The 21,882-nt window shown below is 33.4% G+C and overlaps 3 protein-coding genes across 4 annotated transcripts; 1 reads left to right on the forward strand and 2 right to left on the reverse strand.

The window, feature by feature from the left end:
- Window positions 1-1,415: 1,415 nt before the first annotated feature.
- LOC105775090 (uncharacterized) lies at window positions 1,416-18,153 on the reverse strand. 2 transcript variants are annotated; one of them, XM_052621591.1, is made up of 2 exons: window positions 18,120-18,153; window positions 1,416-2,279 (listed from the first exon to the last, which is right to left on the reverse strand). In XM_052621591.1, exon 2 carries the CDS (start codon window positions 2,259-2,261, stop codon window positions 1,497-1,499), a length of 765 nt encoding a protein of 254 aa, XP_052477551.1. In that variant the 5' UTR covers window positions 2,262-2,279; window positions 18,120-18,153; the 3' UTR covers window positions 1,416-1,496. The 2 variants fall into 2 exon arrangements, with proteins under 2 accessions (XP_052477551.1, XP_012453081.1); XM_012597627.2 differs by lacking the exon at window positions 18,120-18,153 and adding an exon at window positions 2,750-2,813.
- Window positions 10,863-11,270, forward strand: LOC128034021 (secreted RxLR effector protein 161-like). The gene has a single exon (XM_052622544.1). It carries the CDS (start codon window positions 10,863-10,865, stop codon window positions 11,268-11,270), a length of 408 nt encoding a protein of 135 aa, XP_052478504.1.
- LOC105775668 (uncharacterized) lies at window positions 16,657-17,419 on the reverse strand. The gene is made up of 2 exons (XM_052622545.1): window positions 17,293-17,419; window positions 16,657-17,168 (listed from the first exon to the last, which is right to left on the reverse strand). The coding sequence occupies exons 1-2, from the start codon at window positions 17,417-17,419 to the stop codon at window positions 16,657-16,659; spliced, it is 639 nt and encodes a 212-aa protein (XP_052478505.1).
- Window positions 18,154-21,882: the final 3,729 nt, after the last annotated feature.

Consider the following 21,882-nt stretch of genomic DNA (forward strand, 5'->3'; position numbering starts at 1 on the left):
ACATGTCATTTTGGTTGATGTAACTTAGGTACCTTTGATGCCTATTTGGTGTGTTATTTTGGTAAGGGGTTAATGCATGTTTGCGTGACCAATTTGCTATGTTTGAATATGACTTTGGCATGTGGTCATTGTGGTAAGATTGGTATGGAATTAGGTTAGAAATGTATGGTTGATGAATGACTAAATTATACATATGTTTAAGTATATTTCATCGTTGTGATTGAGGTGCCTTTTGGCATATTGGTTGTATGGATAGGTCATTTTGATTTAATTACATTATGCATGTTTTAGGTGCATTTTTTAATGTTTGAAATAGGTACAAATGGCTTGTATGTATGAGCATATTTTGGGTGAAAGAAATGACTTGAAAATGACCTATTTCTTGTCCACACGGCCTAAGACACGGGCCTGTGTCTCAGCCGTGTGTGACACACGGCCATGTGACACGACCGTGTGTCCCCTGTAGGTTTTTAAAAGTTGCATTTCAAGAATTACATGGCCTGGCACACGGGCATGTGGCTTGGCCGTATGAACCAAGTAAGAGAGTTACACGGGCATGGACACGGGCTAAAACACGGTCGTGTGTCCATACTTCAAATGCCCACACGGCCGTGTGACCCCTGCAGTTTGAAAAATTTCATCTTTTCCCAGAAAATTCTATATGTTTCCTATTTAGTCCCGATTTGTTTCTAATGTGTTTTTAGGGCCTCGAAGGCTCGTATAAGGGACAATATGTATGTTATTGATGGAATTTGCTATGATTGATGTTGTGAAGTAAATGAATTATATTTTTGATAGTTTTGAAATGTAAACTTCAGTAATACTTCGTAACCCTATTTCGGCGACGGATACGTGTTAGGGGTGTTACAAAATCAATTACAATCAATCTTCCCTTTTGAAAAGCAAGTGAAATAATATATACAATATATTAATAAATTCTAAAATACCGAGGAAATATCAGAGATAAGTCTTAAAGTAGTCTCAATCCAATCTTCTAAGTTCAAGGGATCCAATTGCTTGATCTAATCTAATCCAATCTTTAAAATAAGTTCCTTGAAATGGATCAGTCTTAAAAGATTGGCTATCACACATCCCAAGTATTAGTGAGAATTACAACCCATACATTTTGTTTCGAAATATTGCCAATCTCCAAATAAGACAAATATGTGACTTGTGTAGTGCTAGGAGCAGTGGGCACTACTTGTGGCATTGCACATGTCACTACTCACATAACTACCTCAACAAATTAGTACACATTGTATACCTTTCATTATTCTCATAATTTATATAACAAAAATAAAATCCAAAATTTCAAATTTACTTTCTAACATATAGCATAAACGAACATATTACAAATTAAGTTTGCTGATGACCACACTAACAACACAATCAACAACAAAAATCACATCCATTTGACTTGACTTGTTGGATGTGCAAGTTCAAGCCTTATTTAACAAAGCACACACAATCATAAACAAACACAAGCCCTGGACTAACTAGTTCTGAGAAATTTGAAATAAAGTGGAAACTAAAGTAAATGGCTCTCCAAGTATAGCAGAAACGACCAACTTGAGAAATGTGATCAACAATTTGATACCCTTCATTGCATTCGAGCTTTGTCCCTCACTTGGGCGAACCACTTGGTTTGGAGCAAGATTTTGCAGTGCAAGGATTTTATTTTCCTCAATAGCGAGAACATCAAGTTGAAAATAACCCCTTTTCCAATTGTCAAGACATGCTTCTTTCAGACATGCCACATGGTAACATAGCTTACCATCTGAGGAAACATAGGACAAACCCTGGACTTTGCCTGCTCTTTCCTTTCTTTGACATTTCAAGCATCTTGATTTGGTATTTTCGCGAAGTTCGATTAGTTCGTTGGAATCCGGAAGGGTAATGGTCAAAGAAAGGTTCGCGCAATGGGGATGTAAATCAATATCTCCATGGGAGCATTGGTACAAGAATCCTTGTATGTCCAAGGCACAAATGTTGCAAATTCTTGTTCCTAGTAATGGATTCTGTTGGTGGAATTGGAAGTCGCATTTTTTGAAAAATTTCTGAGTCGGGGGACGTCGGTATTGAAGCCCAAATCCACATTCGTCATGAAGTATGTAATTGCAATTCTTGTTGGGACATTGGTAGCGAAGTCCAAATCCTAGCTCTTTGCACCCACCACAAATGAAAGGAACTTCACTCCTTTCCAACTTAAGCTTATGCTCTGGGTGACCATCTTTATCATGTATCTCTAGCAATCCTGCCATCTCTCCAAATTGGCTTTTCTGCAAACACAAATATTGAATTGAATTGAATCATCAACCAATTCAAACAAATACATGCAACTAAGGTTACTTTCATACAAAATTTTGTTTTATTCGTAATTTGAAAGTATAGATACATCCCAACTCATTGTCACTTCAATTAAATTACTTATTTTTATGAATATTCACAATAACATTCATTGAATTTTAGTGATGGGTAACAAAACAGATCAAAGAACTAAGATAATTTAAAAAAAACATTATTAGAATTTAAAATCTAAAGACCAAAGATTAAATCAAAACCACATAAAAAGAAATATATGCAATTATTCATTCCGTGAACAACGCTAGATGGTTAAAAGAAAACCAAGACTCGTATATAGAAAAAAACCCTTAGAAATTCTATTGTTATAAAAACTAATATATTTATAAAAGAAAAAAAACTGCTTCCACAATTATGCATTAATTATAGCTAATATAAAAGGAACAACCTTGAATGAACGTAGGAACCAAGCTGGTTAATAAATTCTTTGAATGCTTTAATATGCTGGAATGGAAAGAGCCATGTGAAGTTATGTATTTATAGAACAAATAGCTCCCGAATGCTCCTTCATTGGTTACTTCTTCCACACGTCTAGATCAATTTATTTTTAATTTTGACTTTTATTACCATTACTATTATTATTTGACAATCACGCTTAGTTTTATAACAAAACTGAGGCCTAAGTTGATAGTATCGGTTACTAATTTATTGGATTTTGCAATACTTGATGGTGATTATAATTAGTATTTGTAGCTTCAAAGAAATTATTACTATTTATATTGATACGTCACAAATATGTAGGAACGTAATATTATTAAATAGAAGCTTCTTGTGTTGACCCATGTCTGATTTTTGTTTTCTACGTACAAACGATGGAGAAAGATACCAACAAGGTTCAGGTTAAATTGTGTTCAAATCTTATTAGTTTAAATTTTTTTTAGACTATGATAAATGATATGAAATTTCAACTCAACAATCTCATTTTAAAATTTTTATTAAGTTTTCAAATACAGATATACTTTTTCTTTCTCTTTAGAGTTAATATATACGGAGGTACTGAAACTTAATAATTTATATTTACTTGGTTTTTTTTTGGAATTAACTGATATCTGACTAACACCGTTAAAATACGTTGATGTGACATTGATGACCAATATCACGGTGACACGTGACATCATCACATTTTGACATGTGACAAAAAATTTAAAAATATTTTACATATTTATAAAAAAATATATTTTTATTTTTTTGTCAAGTGTCAAAATATGAGATTGCCATATGTCACCATGCTATTGGTAATTAGTGCCATGTCAACATCACGTTAGCATATTCTAACAATGTTAGATAGGTACCTAAAAAGTACCAAGTTGGTTTACTATTTCCAAGTTTAGGTATCAGTTAAGTCCAAAAAGAGTTTAGGTCTCAAGTTGGTATAAATTTGAATCAATTTAAGTACCTCCATATATATTAACCCTTTTCATTAACAATAAAGTAATATATTTTAATTATGCTTAACAATTCGAATAACAATAAAAAAATTAATTACACTAATTAAAAATACATTATTTAGAAAATTAGGTAAAAATTAAATGTATAATATCATATGCAACGCATATGGCTTTAGAAAACAATTTGTATTTAAAATGGTAAGCTTAAAACCAACAAATATTGGGTGCAATGGTAACTGGTAAGGCGGATTATACTCCCAAGGAGAGAACAAAGGTTCAAGGGTGGAGCTAGAGGCTGCCAAGGCTCCGCTCTTCTAAAATAGAAAATTTTCCTTTTAACTCCTTTATAATTTATAAAATTTTAAGTTAGTACATAATAAAATTGTATATTTCCCTCCAAATTTTTTTTTGATTTAATCCTTTAAAAATTATAAAGATATAGACTATAAATATGGTAAAATTATATTTTTGCTATCATAAAAATATATAATTTAATTTTGTGTCCCAAAAAATATTTTTTTGGCTTCGTCCCTACGCAAGTTCGAATCTTGGAGATGACATTATTAGAAGGGATAATCTTGAATGCTGAACATGAACATTAAAATGAAGATAAATTAAACTAAGAATTGTTAATTAATAATAATAGAATCCGATCAAGTCAAATTCGCACCTTAAAACTTATCAAGGACTTTGATTACAAATATAACCTGAATGATATTTTATTATCCATGATCAAGAGAAATGAACAACTAAATGTTGCATTTTTTGCCTGTCATTTTCTTAGTTCTAAACTTAGCACCATGCAAGTTACGAGTTCAGATATATCTCGACAACAACAACATAATAATAAAGGTTAGTTAGATAATATTTTATTCTTCAATTTGTATATATACTCCATTTATTTTTACTTTGTTATTCTAGATCCATTTATTTTTCTGTTGATATAATCCATGTATGCAATTACGTCCTATTTCCCTTCAAACTTGTCATTCCGATAATATCTAATTATAATTTTCATTATTTTCCCAACTTAAATTTGAGGGTCCATGTTTCTGCTCATCTAATCAACTCCCAACATGTTCTATTTGCATCTTTGTATAGGTCAAACTTGTTGGATTGAATTGAGGTTCGATTTTTTTAAAATAAATATTCCGAGCATGAGCTTGGGCCTAGCTAAACCCAGGTTAAAAGCCCATTTTAATATTTTAAAATTAAAATTAAATAGAAATATATTAAAATTGATTAATATTTAGGTCTATTTTAAAGATAAAATTATTATCTAAATTTACTTTGAGTTGACTCATGGATGGATCTACGTCTATGTATTTTTTTAATTCTATAAATAGCTCTAACATTTTTAAGATGTTAATTTAGTTTTAATTTATAATTAAAAATAAAATTAAATTAAAATTATTAACAATATAATGTAATCCAACCCGATAGGGTCAAATTCACATCTGAAAAACTTTTCTTGGACTTTGATCAACAATTTGATTAGTATAAATTTTTTTTTATTTCTCAATGTATCTATTAGAGTGAGCTCAGTAACTAATTCTCCGTATTTTATAGGCTTATTAAGAGGGTAGATGCTGGCCACAAGTTTTCAAGCTGTTCCATACTCAGAGTGAGGACCGAACCCTTGACCACTGGTTAAGATAGGAGAAATATTTACTATCTTAGTTAACTCCCGTGATTTAATTACTATAATTTTTAACCCATGATCAAGAGAAAAAAAAAAGTCAATATTGCATTTTCTTTTTCTGTTTTCCTAATTCTAATTATTATTATTGTTGTAGATAGCACCATGCAAGTTTAGAGTTCTAGTATATTAGATATCTCCATAACGATATAATTTTAACAAATTAATTGTTAGATAAATTCAATGTTTAAACACGTGTTTAATAATATTAAATACGAGAATGTTGCTACTCCATTCGTAAATTAAATAAATTTTAAAAGAAAATCTAGTATTATAAAATATGAATATTAATAGTAAAATTTAAATCCAGGTCGGATTAGCCCTAAATCAAAAACATCATGTCGTAGTCCAGGGCCAACAACAGCTCTAGATATAAAATATCAGCTTCACTTCAGGCATGTATGTATAGTTCAATTTTGTATTGTTTTCTATCTTGTTCATGATAATTATCTAATACATAATTTTTCAAAGAACATGATATAACATATATAACTATTAAACTTATATTACCAGTCAAATTACGAGTCGTTTTCCCATTAAAATTAACTGTAGTTGGTAAACGCTGTTATCATGTATAGGCCATGACAATGAGAAATAATGAAGAGAAACTTGCTGTAAATTTCCCAAGAAATCGAAAAGGAAAGAAAAAAAATAACAATATGATCAATCTTATTAGAATTGTTTAATTGGATGATATATTAACGAACCTGCTAGGAAATTGGACCTGCGTAAAAGGACTTCTCCATTAAAAAAAGTTAGTGAATTTTCTGGGTTTTTTTCTTTTCTTCCATAAATACATAACTTCCCGGGGCTCATTTTATCTCCCTCATCTTAAATCCTAGGTTCAATGAGTATTTCTAGTTTTTCTTTTCTTGAGTATGATTTTTTTTTTTGCTTTAAATAAGTATAGGCAGTAGAACATACAGTATTAGTTGCATATATCTTTCTAAGTATATATATATATATATATATATATATATATATATATATATATGTGTGTGTGTACATATAAATGATTGATGGGTGTTGAAACCACCAAATATAAATTCTTACGACAAAATAACAATAATTAGCAATATAGAGCAGTAGGGTCGAATCCATAGGGATTGGCTATCTAATTTCGCCTTTTTCCTTTACCAGAATCGTTGTCGCGGTCACAGTTGTGCCCACCACCTGTGTGTAGAAATCTTAAAAATAAAAATAAAAATGGGGGGTTTAAATTGATTAAAATAATAAATGAAGAAAATACGAAAAGTAAAATATAACATATTCAAAAATGAAAAAAAAATTAAGAAAATAAAATAAATGGATAAATAAAATATTTTTTAAGCTTAGCCTTAGCCTCAGTATACTCCAATCTTGAATCGATCCTTGAAATAGATCTTCCCTTCCAAGCAATAAGTTGGTTATAGCTACCAAGAATGTCCCTACCGCCAATTTTTCCTTATGTAGTCGATCCCGATACGACCTGCAAACCGACTCTTGCCAAATTTCTAACTGCGATACACGTGTTCGTAATTTAAGATTTCAACAGCCTTGCAATCTGAAAAGCCCAACTCAAATCAACAACCTCAACTATGTGTGTTAAGGAATGAAAGTTGTTATGACAGTTAGTAGTTAGGTAGTTAGAGCTTGGTAGTTAAGGTAGTTATAGTTAGTTATCTGTTAATACATTGTGTTATAAATACTATGGTTTGTACTCTGCATACAATTAATAATATTCAATCAGTTTTGTTCATTTAACTTGGTTCTATGATTCTCATTATGGTATCTGAGCCTTAAAGTTTTTTTTTAGTCTTTTTTGTGTTTCTGCCATGGCGACAAAAGCGATTTCTGCCAATGATAATGACAATCATCAATCAATTAACATGGCTACACCTGTAGCTGGTTCTTCTCCCGATCCTGGTTGTGATTCCTTGAGAAAGATTCAACAATTTCCTAAACATGATGCAGTGAAACTGGGTGAGCACAACTTTCTTTTGTGGAAACAATAGGTTTTGCTAATTCTTGAGGGGTATGGGTTGCATGAATTTGTTCTTGGGACTATTAATGTTTCTCTACAGTCTATCGTTGACAGAGGTGACAACCTTGTTGCTAACCCTGATTTCTTATTTCATAAGCAACAAGATAAGTTGTTAGCTTCTTGGTTATTATCCACTATTTGTGATGACATATTGATGCATCTTACTAGTGCTCGATCGAGTTTTGATGTGTGGAACACAGTTGTTCAGCGGTTTGCTACCAAATCCACTATGGCAGTTTCTACTCTGAGGCATTCTTTGTATTCTCAAAAGAAGGGGCAGTTAACTATTAAAGAATACTTGGCCAAAATTAAAGGTTTGTGTGATACCTTAATGGCTACAGGCAATACTATTACTGAGCAGGAACAAATTAGCATCATTCTTGCTGGTTTGTCAGTGGAGTATGAGTCAATCCGAGTTGTGGCTTCAGCAATGAGTGTTCCTCTTGATTTTCTTGCTGAGATGCTTACTAATTGTGAAGCTCGACAACAAGAATGTGTTTCTAGTTCGCCCTTGCAGGCTAATATTGCTCAACAAAGTGGTACTGATGATAGGAGTACTGGGCAGTTTAACAGAGGATCTAGACCACCTTACAGGGGCGGTGGTTCTAGGGCATAACAAACCTCAATGCCAGCTGTGTGGTAGGATTGGTCACATGGTACAAAAGTGTTACTATTGATTTGATGAGTCTTTTGAAGGGGTTTCTAATTAGACAATGTAGGTGCATTCTCATCAGTTTCAAGATTCTATAACTTTCTCGTGTAAAGGTTCTCATTGTTGTTCCCAAAGGAACATCGTGCAGAGTCCTAGTTTGCAAGCTAATGCTGTCTCCACAAAAGGACAGTTTCCCACAGGTTCCTTGGACACAAAAGTGTGGTATCTGGACTTGGGAGCATCCAACCATGTTACCAATGACCTCGATAACTTGCAGGAGGTAGCACAATATATAGGTAACAACATGCTTTTCATGGAAATGGTGTGTTTGTACCAGTGGCTCATATTGGCTCCTCCTTCTTTGCAAGCTCAAACAGAGTTTTTCATTTGAAAAATATGTTGCATGTTTCACGAATCTGCAAAAACTTAATGTCTGTTGCACAATTTGCTAATGATAACCAAGTTTATTTTTAATTTCATCCTTTCCATTACTTTGTGAAGGATATCAAGACAGGGACCATCTTGTTGGTGGATCGCATTCATGATGGCTTGTACCAGTTCGATCTGTCAGGCACTCAAAATTTTAACACTTTTTTAAATTTTCCAGCTACTGTTCACACCACTCATCTGGGGTCTCCTGTTTCTAGTAGTTCGACCTTTGATCTGTGTGGCATAAACGCCTTGGTCACCATTGTAAAAAAACTGTCACTACAATTCTTTTAAAGTGTAATGTTGTTTCAAAGAGTTGTAGGTTGAATTCGGTTTGTTCAGCGTGTGAACTTGGAAAGTTTCATAAGCTTCTATTTTCTCCCTCTACTACTGTTTATTCAACTCTTTATACTCATTATTTCTGATCTGTGGGGTCCTACTCCTGTGGCATCTAAGGGCAATCTTTATTATGTCTCCTTTGTTGATGCATATTCTAGGTACACTTAGATATATCTTATAAAGTGCAAGTCTGAGGCCTTGGACAATTTTTTTCTTTTACAGAAATTTGTTGAAGTTCAGTTTGGATGTCAAATAAAGGTTCTTCAAACTGATTAGGGTGGAGAATTTCATTATTTTCCAAAGGTACTTTCTCAATTGGGGGTTTATCATCGACTCTCTTGTCCTCATACCTCTGAACAAAATGGCTTGGTGGAGAGGAAACATAGACATATAGTTGATACTAGTCTGACATTGCTGACTCAGGCTAGTATGCCTATGCATTTTTGGGCTCATGCTTTCATCAATGTAGCTTATCTTATCAACAGACTTCCCACACATGTTCTCACTGGCAAGTCACCTTATGAAGTGTTGCATAAGACTGTTCCTAACTATATGCATTTAAAGGTGTTTGGTTGTAGGTGTTATCCATATCTTAGACCCTTTAATACTCATAAGCTACAATATTGGTCCAAGCCTTGTGTGTTCCTTGGCTACAGTCCTGTTCACAAAGGATACAAATGTCTTGGTGATACCAGTAGGATCTTTGTCTCTAGGCATGTGGTGTTTGATGAAGCCTATTTTCCTTTTGCTAGTTCTACTAGTTCAGGCGGTGGTTCTGTCAGTTTTTGGCCTTAGCCTCGGTTCCAGTATCAGTAATCTCAAGTTCCAGTTGTGGTATCTTTTTTGGACCGATATAGATTTGGTGCTCCAAATATGCCTATTACTTCAGCCGAGCGAATTTCAGGAGCTGTGTCAAGATTTGCTACTCCAGCTTTTGGTCATCCTCCCTTGGAGTCTATTCAATTCAGATTAAGGCAAGATGATAGCCTCTCACCAGGGAATAAAGCTCGCAGTAGTTATTTTGCTCATACTCCAACCCCATCTCCTCCTAATGTAATTCCTCCAATACCTTTGAGTCTGGCTTCTGATGGTAGTCTGGTTGTTGGGGAACTTCAAGATCCTTCATCAGGTTTTCCTATCAACTCTCATCTTATGCAAACCAGGTCAAAAAAAATGGTATTTTTAAGCCCAAGGTATTCTCTGCTGAGTTAAGTGAGATTGAGCCTGTCACAATTGAATAAGCTTTTAGTAGAAAAGAGTGCACACTAGTAGCTCAGCAAGAGTATGATGCTCTGCTAAAAATTAACACATGGGATTTAGTTCCTTTACCTGCAAACAGGAGAGCTGTAGGATGTAAGTGGGTGTTCAAACTCAAATGCCACTCAGATGGCACTATTGCTTGCTACAAGGGTCACTTGGTAGTTAAGGGTTATCTTCAGAAGGCAGGTATTGATTTTCAAGAAACTTTTAGTCCAGTCATAAAACCAACAACAATTCGAGTTGCTTTGACATTGGCTGTCAAGTTTGGCTGGTAGCTAAGGTAGGTGGATATCAACAACGCCTTCCTCAATGGTGACTTGTTTGAGGAAATTTATATGGTTCAACCTCCTGGCTTTGAACAGAACCATGGTGACTGATCGTTGGTGTGCAGGTTGAAGAAAGCACTGTATGGTCTTAAATAGGCTCCCAGATCCTAGTTCTCCAAGCTACGAGATTTCTTACTCACTTCACAGTTTGTTTTGGCTAAGTCAGATGGTTCTCTTTTTGTTAGGAAAACTGAGGGGGTGCTTTTGTATGTTCTAGTGTATGTAGATGACACAATTGTCACTGAAAATCATCAAGGTAGCATAGATAGCTTTGTTTCAACCTTGGATACTCAGTTTTCCTTGAAGGATTTGGGGCCTCTTAGTTACTTCCTTGGTATTGATAAGCCAGCACAAATACGTTCTTGATCTTCTAAGAAAGGCTCGAATGGATCAGGTAAATAGATCTCCTACACCCATGATCACTTCATCAAACTTGTCGCAGCATGTTGGCTGTGCGTTTGAGAATGAGTCCGAGTATAGAAGCATTGTAGGAGCTCTGCAGTATGTGGTCATCACCAGACTAGATATTACCTTTGCTGTCAATAAAGTGTGTCAGTTCATGCATAGGCTTCTTGACCAGCATTTCAAGGCTGTAAAATGCATTCTCATGTATCTTCAAAGTACCATGGACTATGATATTCACTTTACTACAGCTGCCAACTTGGATTTGGTTGGTTATTCGGATGCAAATTGCGGAACTGATGTTGATGATAGGAGGTCTACTATAGGGTTTTGTGTGTTCCTTGGGGGTAATCCTGTAGCTTGGGGATCGAAGAAGCAACAAATTCTCTAAGTCAATAGCAGAAGCTGAGTATAGAGGGCTATCTCACACTGTTACAGAAGTGATTTGGCTTGAGTCTCTTTTATCTGAACTGCATATTTTTACCTCAAGAAAGGCCACAATATGGTGTGATAACTCAGGAGCGATTGCTATATAAGCAAATCCAGTGTTACACTCAATGTTAAAACACGTTGAGTTAGACCTGTTCTTTGTTAAAGAGAATATTGCAGTTGGAAAACTTAGTGTGGGGCATATTCCAGATAGGAGCAAGTTGCAGATGTCTTTACCAAACCTTTGACAGCTCCTTTTTTTACAAAATTTAGATTGTGTCCTAAAGTGTTTGCAAAATTTGAACAATCGGCACGTAGTAAGAAGATAGAGGCATGTTAAGGAATGAAATATGTTATGACAGTTAGTAGTTAGTAGTTAGAGCTTGGTAGTTAAGGTAGTTATAGTTAGTTATTTGTTAATACATTGTGTTATTAATACTATGGTTTGTACTCTGCATACAATTAATAATATTCAATTAGTTTTGTTCATTTAACTTAGTTCTATGATTCTCATTAGCATGGGTCATTTAAATCTAATCTCTATCTCCCTTGACGGAATCCAACTGGCTTTTTCCACTTAAACACGCCAATTTGTTTGTGGGAATTCGAACACAGCACGGTCGATTCATCTTCCCAACTGTACGCCAAACAACTCTAATCCAACGTGCACTTTTTGAATCGAAGCTGAATCAACTTTAAGGGATGAATTTGTACTATCTCATATACCGGAGAAATAGAAAATATTGCATTAAGAGGTTTTTCGAGCGGGTTCGTATCTCACAATTGTTTTGTTGGAACAATTTTCGAGCTAAAGCAAGAAAAAAGTTGAGTTAATCATGAAGAAAATCATGCTTTGAAAATAGATTTATGGAATTGTAGAAGATGGAAAGGGGAAGGGCCTTGAAAAGTAAATAAACCAAGAGAAGGTTGAAAGTAAAAAAAAAAAATTGAAAGAACAAAGTAGAGGAGTGGCGCAGGAAGGGAAAAGAAAATAAGGAATTTGATTATTTTAAAAGTCAACTGTGTGTTCAATTGGTTGTACCCACTAAGCATTTATACACACTTTTGGTGCTAAAATTTAGGTAGAGTTTTCCTAAATATTATCATTAAATAATTCAAAATTTAAAACTAGAATTTAAACTAATTACAGAGTTGTAACATTATCAAAAATCTTTCAATCTTTATCCAGTCACTTTTAAAATAATTCTTCAACCCTTTAATCATTATTCAATCATTTTTGAACATTCAGTCTTTTAATCAAGCCCTCTTGTTTGCTTTTTGTTTCAATTTAGCCTCTTTTTGTAAGAGTTTGAATTCGGCACACCAACTTTATTCCTGATAAGAAAAATTCAAATTTAATAACATTTTATTCTTGATATGAATTTATCTTACTATCAATGATTAAATATTAGTTTAGTTGGCATTGCTATTATTGCAATAATCAGGAAGACGTGTCACCTCTTGGTGCCTGAACAATCTTTTGTGTTTGCAGAAAAGCAAATTTGGAGAAATGCCAACGCTGCTAAAAAAACACGATCTTGATGGTTAGCCAGAGCATGAGCTTGAGTGGAAAAAGAGCCAAGTTCCTTTCATTTGCAATGGGTGTAAAGAGCTAGGATTTGGGGTTTGCTACCAATGTCCCGACATGATTTGCAATTACATCCTTCATGAGGAATGCGGGATTCGCCATCCCCCACCCCCATTTCAGTAATTTTTCGAAGACTGCAACTTCCAATTTCACCCTGAAAATCCATTAGGACCAAGAAATTGTGACATTTGTACCTTGGATATACAAGGATTCTTGTACCAATGCTCCTTTGGAGAACGCAATTTACATCCCCATTGCACGAGCCTCCCACCGGTCATTTCCCTGCCCGATTCTGACATGAGTATCTACCTAAGCAAAAGGATTCAATCGAAATGCTTGAAATGCCAAAGCAATAAAATATCATCAAGCAGAGTCCAAGGTTTGTCCTATGCTTCTTCGGATGGTAAACTATGTTACCATGTCACCTGTCTAAAACAAGCCTCAGTTTGAGGCTTGGAAAAGGGACTATTTTAATCTTGATGTTAATGCGAATGATGAGGAAAAAAGCCTTGCATTGCAAAATCTATCCCCAAAACTAGTGGTTCGTCCAAGTGGGGAGCAAAACTCGAAAGCAATGAAGGGCTTCAAATTGTTGATCAAATTTCTCAAGCTGCTCTTTTCTGCTCTACTGGGAGACGACTTCACTTTATTTTCCACTTTATTTCAAAATTTCTCATAACTAGTTTGTGAGTATTTGCTTTTTTTTCGCTATGGACACTTGTCCATTGTTTTTTCTTTCTTTTTTTTTTTAACATGAAAACATTATGAGTAAATTTCAATTTCAATCTCTCTTTTTTTAGATTATAAGAATGGTTAAATTTCTTCATCGTTAATTTGCTCAAATTTAAGATTTAATTTATATATTTTAATTTTGACACAATTTGGTACCTCAACTTTCATAATGTTATTAGTTAGTCTAAATACTTTATTTTAATTAAATTGATGATGTAAAATTTTTAATAATTGTTAGCACCATTGAAAACCTTTACTAAATTTAGGTTTGTTACAATGTTATTTTTTTGTTACACGAAGATCAAGTGAGTACTTTTTTTTGTTTCAAAATGTCGACCAAAGAAATTTAACAAAAAAATTTAATCAGATAACAAATGGATCTAAATTTTAAATCTGAAAAGTAAAGGAACTAAATTCCTCAAAATAAAAATATGAAGATTAACCTTCAAATATATAAACAGTTGAACAAATTATAACCTTTAAACTTTTTACTCTATAATTTAATCAAAAATAATTAATTAATAGAACGCAAAATTAGTATAAAGATTAAAGCTAAAGTTTTTGACTAAAATGAAATACAATGTTACAGCATTGCTTGTGCTTTTACACTTCAACTACCTTTAATAATCATCATATACCATGCAATTAACTTTTTCGAATAAATTATTTTAATAATCACTAAAATTTTGGTGTCAAATTATAAAAATTTCAATTTATTTATTAAACTGTTGAAATTGATTTTTTTAATCACTGTGCAGTGAATTTTTAAAATGTTTTATTTGAAGCAATGGGCCCTATCATATTATTATTTTTTAAAATTGTGTCCTTTGTTTTCTTTTCATTTTTTCCTTTTTGTTTCTTCTCTTTCATTCTTTCTTCCTGCCTTGTTTGAATTCAACCTGCTCATATTCATTTTCTTTCAGTTTGTTGTTGGCAGGCGTCCACCCAAGGCTAAATTGACGATTTAGGATGTTGATTCTCGGTCTCAGCCGCTGAGTTTCCTGGCTGTCGGTTAGGTCAGTGGTGCTAATTTGGTGAAAAGGGGTCGTGGATATATACAATCAATTCCTTCAAACCCACTACACCTTCGCATAAGTAACACATTCTACAGTTTCAACTTCCTTTAGCCAATTTGGACATATAGGGATCTCATTCAACTTCCTCTTCCATAGATTATCATTAATGCCAATATGGTTACCACAAGGTCTCCAAAGGAATTGTGTCACCTTATTAGGAATGTCAAGTCCCAAATTAATTAAGCACATTGTACCCAATTTTCACAGTGTAAACACCATTTAAAATTATAGTTAACTTGGTCGATTGAATTTTAGCTCGAATTGTATTAGTATTGTTGTCAGTATAGGAAGACGTGGGTTCGAATGCACTGAAGTGCATTATCCTCCTAATTAAAAAATAAAGAGAGACTATAATAATTTCAGGCATTACATAAAAAAGAATAGTTATGATAATTAAAATTAAAAAATTGGTCACATTTGTTGCTCAAGCCGGCCAGCCATAGGTGTTCCTTTAGGACAAAATAAACAACCTTTAAGACACTAAAAATCTTCCTAGACTTAATTCATCACGTGAATCCTTAACCGGAGCCAAATAGTTACTTGACGGATCGGATTCAGCCCATAAATGTTGAATTGGGCCCATGAACGACTCCTCCATTTAATTTTGAGCCCCTCGGTCAATCTCGAGTCCTTTTAATCGAATCACATGATCAAAATAACGTCACATGTTTTTCAAAAAATTTATTCATAGCAAAAGTAATAATAAAATGAAATAAAATTTTAAAAACATTAATTATGATTATAAAATATTCTTAATACAATAATTATATATGTATAAAAATATATAAAATTAATAATTATTCCAATTTATAAAATTTAAATTTAATGATAATAGAAATATATAATGATGTAATATATTAACTTAGTAATATTATAATTAAGGTTATAATTATGATAAATGATTAAATATGATTTTTATGTAATACTAATATCATTACTAATAAAATTAATTATAAATCATATTTATTTTAAGAAAAATATTTAAAACAATAGAAATTAGAAAATTTAAAATTTGTTTAATAACTAAAGAAAAAGAAAATATAATATCCAAATAAAATATATTAACAAAAGATGTTCTTAAATTCATAAAAGTATATATAAATTCAACACTTAATACAATTATATAAAATCAAGTTATCCTAAACCCAACTCTCAAAGTTGCAAGAGCATCATCTAAAATTTGAACTTATAAATTACAATGAAATTTTTTTAATTAATTTTTATATATAATTTTAAAAAATACGTATAAAAAATAAATAAAATATTAAAAAGTAGATGATTTCATTAAATTTTAAGTTGCTGAAAGGATGTTCATCGCTCCAAATCGTGTACATAGATTTCTTCTTTTGAGTGTTAGCACATTCAGCGTGAATATGTTTATCTTTTTTAATAGCGCCTTTGGTTTTTGTTTTGGGACTATTTTTGGATTCTTTGAACTTCTTGAATCTTCTTGGTTACTTCTTAAAGGTTTTGTCGAAATTCTGAGTAACCAAAGCAATTTATTCTTGAAGTTTGATCCAATCTTCTAATTTTAGGGTATCCAATTGTGTGATCTAATTTGATCCATCCATCAAAATAATTTGCTTCAAATGGATTAGTCTTTAAAGATTGACTATCACATGACGAAAGTATTAGTAAGAATTAAAGCTCAAACACCAAAGATTTTGTTTTGAAAGATTGCTAATTAGCACTTAGAGAAGTGTGACATTGCATGAGTGACTACTCACATAACTACCACAACAAATTACTACAACCTTTCATTATTCTCACAATTTACTTTCATAAATGCAGCATAAACCAACACATTACAAATTAAGTTTGCTGCTGACCACACTAACAACACAATCAACAACCGAAATCACACCCATTTGACTTGATTTGTTGGATAAACAAGTTCAAGCCTTATTTAACAAAGCACACAAAATCATAAACAAACACAAGCCTTAGACTAACTAACCCTGAGAAATTTGAAATAAAGTGGAAACTAAAGTAAATGGCTCTCCAAGTACAGCAGAAACGACCAGCTTGAGAAATGTGATCAACAATCTGATACCCCTCATTGCATTCGCGCTTTGCCCCGCTCTTATGCGAACCTCTTGGTTTGGAGCAAGATTTTGCAGTGCAAGGATTTTTCTTTCCTCATTAGCGAGAGCATCAAGTTGAAAATAACCCATTGTCCAATTGTCAAGACATGCTTCTTTCAGACATGCCACATGATAACATAGCATACCATCTGAGGAAACATAGGACAAACCCTGGACTCTGCCTGATGCTCTTTCCTTTCTTTGACATTTCAAGCATCTTGATTCTATCTTTTCGCGAAGTTTGATTACTTCGTTGGAACCCGGAAGGGTAAAAGTCAAAGGAAGGCTCGCGCAATGGGGATGTAAATCATAATCTCCACGGGAGCATTGGTACAAAAATCCTCGTATGTCCAAGGCACAAATGTCGCAAATTCTTGTCCCTGGTAATGGATTTTGTCGGTGAAATTGGAAGTCACATTTTTTGAAAAATTTCTGAGTCGGTGGACGTCCGTATCCAAGCCCCAATCCGCATTCGTGATGAAGGATGTAATTTCATGTTGGGACATTGGTAGCGAAGTCCAAATCCTAGCTCTTTGCACCCACCACAAATGAAAGGAACTTCACTCCTTTCCAACCTAAGCTTATGCTCTGGGTGACCATCTTTATCATATATCTCTAGCAATCCTGCCATCTCTCCAAATTGGCTTTTCTGCAAACACAAATATTGAATTGAATTGAATCATCAACCAATTCAAACAAACACATGCAACTAAGGTTACTTTCATACAAAATTTTGTTTTGTTCTTAATTTGAAAGTATAGATACATCCCAACTCATTGTCACTTGAATTTAATTACTTATTTTTATGAATATTCACAATAACTTTCATTGAATCTTAATGATGGGTAACACAACAAATCAAAGAACTAAGATAATTTAAAAAACATTATTAAAATTTAAAATCTAAATACCAAAGATTAAATGAAAACCACATAAAAAGAAATATATGCACCTATATGATATATGCATGTATATTTAACTTAAAAAGAAATATATGAGTCGATTGGGTTTTAACTTGATGGATATCGGCATTGTTGTTAGTGTAGAAGGACATGGGTTCAAGTGCGCTGAAACGTATTGTCCTCCTCTTTAAAGATTGGAAATGGACTATGAGTAGTTTTAGACATTATATCAAAAATAGCAGATATGATAAAATTTCATATGGAATTAATCATTTCGTGAACAAAGCTATATGGTTAAAAGGAAAGTATATAGAAAAAAAAGAACCCCCTAGAAATTCTATTGTTACAAAAACTAATATATTTATAAAAGAAATAAACTGCTACTACCATAATTATATATTAATTATAGCTAATATAATAGGAAACAACCTTGAATGAACGTAGGAACCAAGCTGGTTAATAACTTCTTTGAAGGCTTCTTAATATGCCGGAATAGCCATGTGAAGTTATGTATTTATACAACAAATAGCTTCCATATGCTCCTTTATTGGTTATTTTTTCCACACGTCTAGATAAATTTATTTTTTATTTTGACTTTTATTATTATTATTATTTCTATTACTATTACTTTTACAATTACTATTATTATTATTATTATTATTATTATTATTATTTGTCAATCACACTTAGTTTAATAACAAAACGGAGGCCTAGGTTGATAGATATTGGTTATTAATATATTGAATTTTGTAATACTTGATCGTGATTATAATTATTCAAATGGGTTGGTATTGTATTTGTAGCTTCAAAGAAATTATTATTATTGATTCCTCACAAATATGAAGAAACATAAGTAAATAGAAGCTTGTGTTGACCCATGTCTGATTTTTGTTTTCTACGTAAAAGGATGAAGAAAGATAACAAGAAGTTTCAGGTTAAATTGTGTTCAAATCTTATTAGCTGAAGTTTAGAATACGATAAATGATAATTAGATAGAGGGTTCCTCGCTATTTATTTGTCTAATCTTCTTTATTATAATATCAAATTTCAACTCAACAATCTCATTTTTAAAATTTTATTTTAGACAAAAATAAAGTTTTCACATCTTTGGTGAGCTAGAAGGAGAGATTTTTTTTTTCTGAATTTGACAATTTATATTTATTTAATATCTAAATTTTTATTTTGGATCTAACACTGTTAAAATATGTTGACGTGACACTGGTGACCAATATCATGGTGACACATGGCATCCTAACATTTTGACATGTGACAAAAATTTTAATAATGTTTTACATATTTACAAATTTTTTTTATTTTTTGTGTCAAAATATGATGTTACCATGTGTCACCATGCTATTGGTCATTAGTGTCATGTTAATGTTAGGTCAGCATATTTTAACAATATTAGATAGGTATTTAAAAAAAGTACCAAGTTGACTTACGGTTTTCAAGTTCAGATACTAGTTAAATCCAAAAAAAGTTTAGGTCATAAGTAAGTATAAATTTGAACCAATTTAGGCACCTACATATATATTAACCATTCTCATTAACAATAAGGTAATACATTTTAATAATGTATAACAATTTGAATGACGAATTTAAAAACTAATTACAATAATTAAAAATACATTATTCGAATAGCAAGACATGAGGGATCAAATACAAGAGTCTCAACAAAGCATGATAAGCCAGTTGACCCAGCTGTTGGCTGGAGGAACTGAAAAAGGGAAAAGTATTGTAAATAATTCTGGGGATGATAATGAAGATCCTATATATCCCCCAAGCTTTACCCCAATAAATGTCCAGGCCCAACCAGATACATATACACGAAGGGTACCTGTTACCATCAGACCACAACAATACCAAGCTGGCACCTCGACACCGATGAATTGCCCTATGGGTTCAGGTTCCAATCTTGGGGATAATCCAACCAACCCTGTCGTTCCAGATTTGGACGACATGGCCATAATGGATAGAACAAAGGTGGAATTGCCAAAAGAACTAGAAGATCGGTGCAAGTGGTTGGAAGAGAAATTCAAAGCTATGAAGAATGTTGGTTACCTTTGCGGGGTTTATGCTAAGATGTTGAGCTTAGTCCCTGATCTAGTGCTCCCACCAAAATTCAAAACTCTAGATTTCAAAAAACATAATGGGACTAGTTGTCCTGAAGCCCATATAACAATGTTCTGTCGAAGAATGACGGGATATGTCAATAATGACCAACTGTTAATTCACTGCTTCCAGGATAATTTGATCAGGTCGGCCGCCAAGTGGTACAACTAGCAAGACATGCCAAAATCTACTCATGGAAAGACCTGGAACAGGCTTTCATGAAACAACACAGCCATGTGATCGACATGACACCCGATAGAATTACGCTGCAAAATATGGAAAGAAGCAAAATGAAAGCTTTAGGTAGTACGCTTAGAGATAGAGAGAAGTGGCAATGCAAGTCCAAGCACCTTCTCTAGAGAATGAGACAACAATGTTTTTCTTAAACAATCTAAAAGCCCCATTCATTAACCATATGTTGGGAAGTGCTACCAAGAGCTTCTCAAATATAGTAATGTCTGGAGAGATAATAGAAAATACAGTAAGGAGTGGGAAAATAGATACAGGGGAAAACGTTAAAATATCAACCCCGAGAAAGAAAGAAAATAAAGTGAACACTGTGAGTGTGTATAAAGGTTATTCAAAACCGGTCACTGTAGGTCAACCAAGGACTGTGACAACCAATCATCAAGGTCCTTCAAGGCAAGAATCTAACTCAAGACCAAACACAGAAAAACTCCAGTTCACATCCATCCTGAATACATATAGGGAGTTATATCAAAATTTGTTTGATGGGTATGTGGTATCCCCCTTTTACTTAAAACCCATGCAACCTCCGTTTCCAAAATGGTATGATACGAATGCTCAATGCGAGTACCACACAGGAATAACAGGACACTCAATTGAGAACTGCACTTCACATAGAAAGTTGATTGAAAGGTTCATCAAGATGGGAATCATAAGGTTCGATGATTTTTCGAGACCTAATGTGGCAGGAAATCCGTTACGCAGCCATTTAGATTAAAGGGTAAACGTGATATTGAGAGTGGAGGAAAGATGACCAAAACTGATATGGTAGAAGCAAAAACCCTACTAAAATGGGTTTAGAAAAAACTTATAGACGTGGGATTAATCGTTCAAGATTTGGAGGAGGTACCCAAAGGAATGAGGAGCTACTGTGAGTTTCATCCTGAAGAAGGTCATGAAATCTAGGAGTGTGTTGAATTCAGAGCTTTGGTGCAAAGTCTGATGGATAACAAAAAGTTGGAATTCTTTGAAGATGTCAAAGACTTGGAAGGAGGAGATATTTGTACCTTAAAGGAAAGATCAACGAAAAAAGTTTACAAGTTCAACCACCTAGTGGTGAGTATTTCATGACCAAGAAACAATAAAGTTGGAGCACAAGTTGTGCCGAGAGTCATAATTCAAAAACCCGTGACCTTTTCTTATAAGAACAGCAAAAGGGTTCCATAAAATTATGACTGCAACATAATGATTCCAGGAGAGGAGAATTTGGTTAACACTTTAGAAGAGGGCTAGGATATTGGTTTCTACATGCGCAATGGGAGGTGTTATGATCCCGCAAGTGTAAAAACTGAGCCCGTTAAAGGAAAAACCCTGGCAGTTGAGCACATGAAAGAAAAAACAGCTAAAATCACCAGTTAAAAAGCCAGTAACTAAGAACGAGTCTAAGAAATTCCTAAAATTCTTAAAGCATAGCGAGTATAGTGTTGTAGAATAGCTACACAAACAACCAGCTTGCATATCAGTACTAGTTTTGCTCTTGAGCTCAAAGACACATCATATTGAACTGATAAAGGTGTTGAATGAAACTTATTTCACTGACGATATCTTTGTAAATACGCTAGACCGCCTAGTTAATAATATAAGTGCCGAGAATTTCATCTTTTTCAATGACTATGAAATACCTCCATGAGGTATGGGATCCACGAAAGCCCTACATATCACTACCCGCTACAAATGCAAAGGATGTACATTGCTAGGGGTGTTAATCGACAATGGATCTGCACTGAACATCTTGCCTCTATCCATACTGAACAGATTACCAGTGGATAGCTCTCACATGAAGAAGTGTCAAAATATAGTGAAAGCATTCGATGGTATAGAAAGGAGGGTGATG

Source organism: Gossypium raimondii, chromosome 10 (assembly GCF_025698545.1).
Source record: "Gossypium raimondii isolate GPD5lz chromosome 10, ASM2569854v1, whole genome shotgun sequence".
Classification (NCBI taxonomy): domain Eukaryota; kingdom Viridiplantae; phylum Streptophyta; class Magnoliopsida; order Malvales; family Malvaceae; genus Gossypium; species Gossypium raimondii.

What these genes read in the sequence shown, in the direction of transcription:
- LOC105775668 (XM_052622545.1), bottom strand. Translation starts at nt 17,419, where the DNA reads ATGGCAGGATTGCTAGAGATATATGATAAAGATGGTCACCCAGAGCAT. An exon ending in ATTTGGACTTCGCTACCAAT is followed by an intron (nt 17,169 to 17,292) that starts GTCCCAACATGA and finishes ATCCATTACCAG; the next exon opens with GGACAAGAATTTGCGACATT.
- LOC128034021 (XM_052622544.1), top strand. Translation starts at nt 10,863, where the DNA reads ATGGATCAGGTAAATAGATCTCCTACACCCATGATCACTTCATCAAAC.
- LOC105775090 (XM_052621591.1), bottom strand. Translation starts at nt 2,261, where the DNA reads ATGGCAGGATTGCTAGAGATACATGATAAAGATGGTCACCCAGAGCAT.